Source organism: Apium graveolens, unplaced genomic scaffold, assembly GCF_009905375.1.
Source record: "Apium graveolens cultivar Ventura unplaced genomic scaffold, ASM990537v1 ctg8498, whole genome shotgun sequence".
Taxonomy (NCBI): domain Eukaryota; kingdom Viridiplantae; phylum Streptophyta; class Magnoliopsida; order Apiales; family Apiaceae; genus Apium; species Apium graveolens.
In genome coordinates, this window is record NW_027421227.1 from 52,828 (window position 1) to 60,010 (window position 7,183).

The 7,183-nt window shown below is 33.5% G+C and overlaps 1 protein-coding gene across 1 annotated transcript; it reads left to right on the top strand.

The window, feature by feature from the left end:
* Positions 1-214: 214 nt before the first annotated feature.
* Positions 215-4,902, top strand: LOC141705064 (polyadenylate-binding protein-interacting protein 8-like). The gene is made up of 10 exons (XM_074508138.1): positions 215-712; positions 1,518-1,628; positions 1,716-1,760; positions 2,326-2,398; positions 2,480-2,592; positions 2,729-2,788; positions 2,938-2,985; positions 3,066-3,134; positions 4,370-4,431; positions 4,573-4,902. The coding sequence occupies exons 1-10, from the start codon at positions 419-421 to the stop codon at positions 4,631-4,633; spliced, it is 936 nt and encodes a 311-aa protein (XP_074364239.1). The 5' UTR covers positions 215-418; the 3' UTR covers positions 4,634-4,902.
* Positions 4,903-7,183: the final 2,281 nt, after the last annotated feature.

A 7,183-nucleotide genomic window follows, 5' to 3' on the forward strand; every position in this document is an offset into this window, starting at 1 on the left:
TGAACACGAGCTTATAATTTTAGACAAATTTAATCGGTAGAGTTGGTATAAATACATGTGATCCATCATTATTATAAAAAATAAATAAATTAAAATAAATTAAAATTATAAATTTTCGTGATTATTACATACTCAAAATTTAGTATAATATTTTTGTACTAAAACAAACATATTATAATTTCTTCCGACTGTTATAATCTTTAAACATCTCTCAACTAAACTTTACACTCTTCTAAATGACCACATCATTATATGTAAAGAGAGAATCCATTTAGATTATCTAAATCCGAATAAAAGCTTCTGTTTCATCTGTATCTGACAATTGGGTATAAAAACAAGTGCTTTATTTCATCATTCTTGACCTTATTTTATTATAAAGTTTCAATTTTTATCATTTTGGGTGTGGGTTTTTGATTTAATGGCTGCTGGATTAGAGATGAACAGTGAGAGTTCTGTTACTACAATTGCTGAAAATCTTGAAACTAATGATAATACCAATGTGATTTCTGTGTCTAATGGTGGTGATTCCAAGATTTCTGATTCAAAATCAGAGTTTAAAATGCAAGATCATTTAGTTGATATGTTCTCTAACTTGAATCCTATGGCTAAGGAGTTCTTCCCTTCTTCGTATTCGAATGATCGGTTTCGAGATCAGTTTGGTGCTGGCAATTTCGAGAATTCGGGGAATGGTGGTCATCCTAATGACAGAAGGGTATAATTCAAGAAACCATTTTTGTTAAATTGTATTTTATGTTATGTGTGTGATTTTGATATATTGTTTTGTGTTTGTTGATGGGTTGTTGTTATTTTGTCATGTTTAGGGTTTTAGTTTGTGTTTGAGGTAATTGAATTAGTACTTTATTTTTATGGATTTATATGGGTTTTGGTTGTGTTGGACTTGTAATTGTGCATTAAGAGGTTGCGAAATATGTTCTGGTTTTAAACTGTGTCGTTTATGTAGCTGAAAAGTTGGAAATGAAAATGATCCACCGTGGTAATTAGTTCTGTACAGTTGAGAAATTTGGTCTGCTTCCTTGCCAGATTGCTTAGCAGTAGGTTCTTAATTCTCTTCGTTTATATAGGAAATCATAATGAATTGTCCAGAGTTTATCAGACTCGAATACATGGGAATGAACCTTATTGCACTTAAAATGCAACACCGCCCTACTTTACAGTTTAAAGAATCTTGGTGGCTATCTTTGAGCTTCTGCCTTTGCCTCTTCCCCTTCCCCCTTTTCCGAGTTCACATAGTGTAAGTTGTGACAACTGCAATTAAACATAAAAAGACTCATCTTTTCTCTGTTATCAAAAATTTGTGCAAAAAAAATTGTAATGTACCTCCTGTAGGGACTGTCATTTGGTGTGATTGTGGCTTTCTCTTTTCTGTCAATTTACCTTGTTTATTGATGTTGAAATAATTGTAGTGAATAACAAATCTTATGCCACCATCAGCTACTTTTTTTACTATGTGAATTTAATTGATATATTTTTCTGAAATTTTGTTTTTATTTTTACAGAGAAGAAATAACTCGAACCAAGGCAGGAAGCGGATGAGTGGGAAAGCTTTTAAGGCTCAAAGAGAAGATAGTATTCGTCGCACAGTTTATGTATCTGACATTGACCATAATGTAAGGATTAGTTGAATATTTACATTTGGCTAGTCTATTGCTTTTATTTCCACTTGAGAATATGCAGTAATAACCTCTTGAAATCAGGTGACTGAAGAGAGGCTTGCTGCTTTATTTAGTAGCTATGGACAAGTAAGTATATCTATGAAGCTTCGATTCACTGGAATCATTCCTTAAGATGTTAAAATTATTGCTCAAAATTTTGGTCCATCTGCAAATTAAAATTAGTTTTTGTATATAACCAATATTTGACAATTTTTGCGAGTTCTTTTTCTATTCATATCACATAGTGAACTATTGTTAGCTAAAACATAATGAACATCTTCCTCGCTGCATTCATTATGCTTTGCTGTCCTGTGGTTTTAACAATGACTATTCTAGTAGGAATAAATGGCTTGAAGTACTAAAGGGCTTATGTAAAATCTCCTAATGATTTAATGCTCTCAAACATAATGAATCAAGTGTCTGGAGAAGATTAGTAACGTAGATTGCTTTAGATCTGTTATTTTATCGTAATCGTACTACAGATTTTTTTCTAAACAAGAACTTAGATCATGTATGGATGATACCATCTTCTGCTTACTCCATTGTTTCCTTACAGAGGACTTTATATTTATTATATTAGATGATAAAACGTAATTCATTGCATTCGTTACTGCTTACCTAAGTTTTAAAATTTGGTATGATTTCTATGAAGGTTGTTGACTGTCGAATTTGTGGTGATCCACATTCACGCCTTCGGTTTGCTTTTGTGGAGTTTGGTGATGAGTGTAAGACAATCATTTAAGCAAAATACTTGAGAATTCCACTGCAGTTTGACATCTGAATTCTTATTGAGCTGATTTGAACAGATTCTGCAAGAGCAGCTCTTGTTCTGTCTGGAACACTTCTAGGCTTTTCTCCAATTAAGGTCTTACCCTCAAAAACTGCCATCCTTCCTGTGAATCCTACTTTTCTTCCCAAGGTATTAATCATTTATTATCCTTCTTTGGTGTTTTTATATATGTATGACGCCTGTCAGCCATGGCATGATTCGTTTCTTGCAATTCAGTAGTTTTCCGATGATTAATGTTTTTTCCTTTAATTTGTGGTCGATGCAGTCAGAGGATGAGCGAGAAATGTGTGCAAGGACAGTCTACTGTACAAATATAGATAAGAAGGTTTGTAGATTTATCATTTGTGTGGTGTAATATTGTGGCCGCAATGATGTGTTTAAGTGCAGTTGCGGTGTGTATAAACTAAGAGAACTCTAAGCAAAGTAGTTGTATCCTTTGTTTACATTAGGAGAATAACCATGACTTTTTATCAGGTTTCTGAAGATGTTGTCAAGATATTCTTTGAAACAAGATGTGGCGAGGTCTACTAGTTCTCTATTTATATATTATAAAGCTTTCTCACTAGTAGTTTCCGAGAAATGACATATTTTGTTGTATGCAGGTTTCACGCCTGAGGCTTTTAGGGGATCAAGTGCATTCAACTCGTATTGCTTTTGTTGAATTTGTTATGGTATGTTTGTAGTTTCCCCGAGAACAGTAGCACTACAACTGAATTCCATTTTTCATCTTTGTAATTTGCGATCTATCTTTGCAAAAACCGACTCTTCATTCTTAAGAGTGGAGGTGAGGTCTGCGGACCCTGCTCTACGAGCGAGATGTACAGGATATGTTTGGTTTAATATTACCATTTCTCAAAGCATATCCATTCTATTGGAATAGGTGACAGGTAAGTACAGAGTGAGACCATAGGCATGCCAAAGAGAGACCCGAGCTAAATAGCTTATAGCAAGCCCGTACTCTATTGGGCATTTATCGTTTGTATACCGATAGATGGCATACACTTGCTTCTTGCCAATAAATAATGATCGACCAACTGGGCATTAATTTGGTCTTAATTACCACCTATCTAAAAGAATTTCTACAAAAGCTCTTACAAACTCCCGTTGTCACTCTTTTTTTTATTTTTCCATAAATTATCTGTTTAGCACGGATGCAGGGAGACTGGCCCACTATTACTCTTATTGGCATCATCTGGTGCCAACATATATTTATACCTTCAATGTCTGATATATACACTCTATATTTTTCAAAGTATGGTCATAATTACAATCTTAGCATCTAAAAGTTAAAGCTGATGTTGCTTTAACAAATAGTCTGATTATCTAAATTAAAGACTGTGAGTGTGTAGATGTTAAGTTCTTACAGAGGCTTACCTGAAAAATGATCAGTCACCTTCATCCCAAAACACACTGTAATTCTGTTAAAAACACATAGCCAAATCTTCATCTGATTCCAAAATTTAGGTATTTATTTGAGTCTCATTTCGAAATTCGAAACCATGTTGGAGATCTACATTTTGAAAATCTCTAGAGCAGTTTCTTAGATTTCTAACGCGACAATGATATATGAGTGTGTGTGTGTTTTGTAAAAAAAATTGGTTGTAGGTACATGGGAACTATAATAGAGGATCGTGTCTGCATAAAAATAGTTCTGCTTAGTTGCTTTTCAATTGAAATGAATGAAATACCAGAAGATTTAATTCTTAGTTTAGGTACTCCACCCCCCCCGCGACCCCACTTTACTTTCCCCTAATACCAGAAAATCCACTGCCCTTCTCTAATACCTAATCTAATTTTCCTAGAATGAGAGCTAATGAAGTGTGGTATGGTCTTTTAAAATTGAGAACTAGCAAGCCAACAAGAACATTTACCTGTTCGTTACATGGTTATTTCTCTTGATTTGCAGGCTGAGAGCGCTATTTTGGCCCTAAATTGTTGTGGGCAGGTACTAGGCTCCCAACCTGTCAGGTACTGATTTGCGGCCAGCTGGTAGTTGTTTCTTTTATGGAATCAAAAATCCCAATAAGTTATTACAAGCGTTTTGTTGGTTTATAGTGTAAACATAGATTAGTTATAGTTTGACAAGTATGAATTTACTAAATTTGGCAGGGTGAGTCCCTCGAAGACGCCGGTGCGGCCGCGTGTAACCAATCCTGGCACACAGTATTGACTTAAATGTGGGAGTAAAGGGATCCATAGAAGGAATATCATGAAATATCGAGGAGAGAGATGTAGTTGTAATGGAAGGTGGTGAAACTTTCTTTGTTTCAGTTATTTGCATAGTACCATACAGTTACTCTTCGCAAAACAAAACATCTTGTGTGTAAACCCTGCTTCACTGAAGTTTTTCAAGGGACCATCCCGATGCTGAGTTTTTTTTTTTTAACTATTCCTTTACTCTTACAAAATGGAATCTACTCGTGGCAGTTTTAGTTTTCAGCTACTAATTTGTCATATGTTTTTTAGCAAATCTGACACATGCTTGTGCCGAAGTTTCATGATTTACAGCATCTCTTTTGTCTATGGGCAAACAGGTTCCTCCCCCCTAAGAGTAACTTTACTTGGGTCTTTGATGAGAACTTATGTCTGCCATTTGTTTTACCATCTCTTTTGATATTTAGGCCTAATAACCTTGTTGTGGGCTTGTGGCCAACATATTAATGTGCTGTGTGAAATAAGTTTCTCGGGAAAAAAAATTGCATGCAGGTGTGGAAAAATGTTATGTTCTGCAAAAGAAAAATTATAGATCGAAAGTGTGGTTATGTTTTGCGCAAGAAAATCTTTCATATAAACTATGCTGATAAGTTGTGAAAATTTGCTGTAGGCCATATTGTAGTAGCATGTTTGTAATCCACAAATATTGAACCTGAGTCTTGTTGAATATGATTGTTTGACAAGTTTAAAAGAAGACTTTAAATTGTTTGCTTGCACTAGTGTACAGTAGTATTATTTTGGCCAACGCCTAGATTGTTGGTGTCAAATCACAGTCGAGAAAGTTGATTAGTGAGGCTCCCTGAAGTACTCTTTCAATGTTTTGCTGCTTTTGTGATAAAGATAGGTCTGTTCTAGAAAATTATGACTCAAACTCGACCTGGTTATTGTCTTGGCAGTTGGCACCCGAGATGAATAAGTTTATGTAAAATTATAAGTAACCTGAAACTATCATTAGAGTCTGTTTAACTGTATGAGAAACACTGTAACCCCTATTTTTAGTTGTACATTAGTCTTTCAAGTTTTAAAAAATCCAAACCTATTATAAATCCTATGAATGAATACTCATGTATTGCTTCAAAGCCCCGCATTGCGGGCTTAAATTCTCGTTTCTAGTAATTACTTAATAACATAATTATTACATTTAAATGTTATGGCACATTATACGTAAAAATTTAGTACTCCCTCTATTTTTTAATAGGAAAATGCTAGAGACCCCAAATATTGTTACAAAAATTGTTCCCAAATATTTTATAAATGGTAACTTTCCTAATAATAATATTGGACCCTGCGTGCATTCATATATATCCACGAGTTATATTTAAACACGTGTCATGCCACGTCACTTTGTAACTATTTTGGTACGAGTTTTGGGTTACGTAGCATTACTCTTTTTAATATATGATGTTTGACTTTTTGACACACATATTTAGGATAGTTGACCACATTGCTAGAATTATTATTTTTAAGAAATTCTTTTTTTGAATAAAAATATGAGATCAAAACTTTTATTCACAAAAAGAATTTTTCGAAAAAAAATATTTTAACTAAACGGTCAAACCTCCTAAACGTGTGTCAGAAAGTCAAACGTCATATATTAAAAAACAACAGAGGGAGTAACTAGTGTTTTTGACTAATTAAGCTTATATACCTTGTAATTAGGTACCCGTTCTTATAAAATCTCGGATTGAACAAAAATCTATGATAAAGATAAGCTATTTCAGGTATGGAAATGTTTTAACTATTTTATTTGATTCATTTTTTTTACCATATCCGTTGCCAAAGAAGTCTTAACATTTGAATTTTATATTGTTTACAGGTTAATTAATAATTCAAACTATGTACTTGATAGTTTATAAAATGTTAAATTATTTTTCTGTTCGTCTCTCCATTGTATTGATAAAAGGCGCTACTATGAAGTGAAAAAACACTTCTAAAAAATACTATATCAGAATATGAGATAGGAATCCTATATTATCATTCAATCTCATTTTTATTAGTGAAAAACATTACTTCCCAAATCCTACACTGGACCAAAATGTCATTTCTGAGTATTAAATGGTTCAAAATATCGCTTTTGAAAATAATGACCCAAAATGTCACTTCATAATGGTACTTCGTCTTATGTATTTTTAATGCAAAACGGTACATAGTGTGCCGTTTTGGTACTTTAATTTTTTTATAATTTTTTTAAAATGTGCAAAATGGTGGTTGAAGTAGCATTTTGGCATAAAACGGTACATCATATAGCGTTTTGTACCAAAACGTTACTTTATCTACCGTTTTGCGCATAAAAAAATTAAAATGTCAAAATGTTACACGAAATTCCGTTTTAGGTATTTTGTATAAACGGTACACGATGTACCGTTTTGAAGTGACATTTAGGGCCACCACCCTATCCTGGTCCAATGTCCTAATTAGTCCAAATACGATATATTCGTTCAATCTCATTCTCATTGCCAATATTCACATTCAATCTCATTTCGTTAGTGAAAATTATGGATTAATA

Bases quoted from the DNA above. Each gene is read 5' to 3' on its own strand.
- LOC141705064 (XM_074508138.1), top strand. From the start codon at position 419: ATGGCTGCTGGATTAGAGATGAACAGTGAGAGTTCTGTTACTACAATT. The intron at 2,399-2,479 runs GTAAGACAATCA...TGATTTGAACAG, and splicing joins TGTGGAGTTTGGTGATGAGT to ATTCTGCAAGAGCAGCTCTT. The intron at 2,593-2,728 runs GTATTAATCATT...TGGTCGATGCAG, and splicing joins ATCCTACTTTTCTTCCCAAG to TCAGAGGATGAGCGAGAAAT.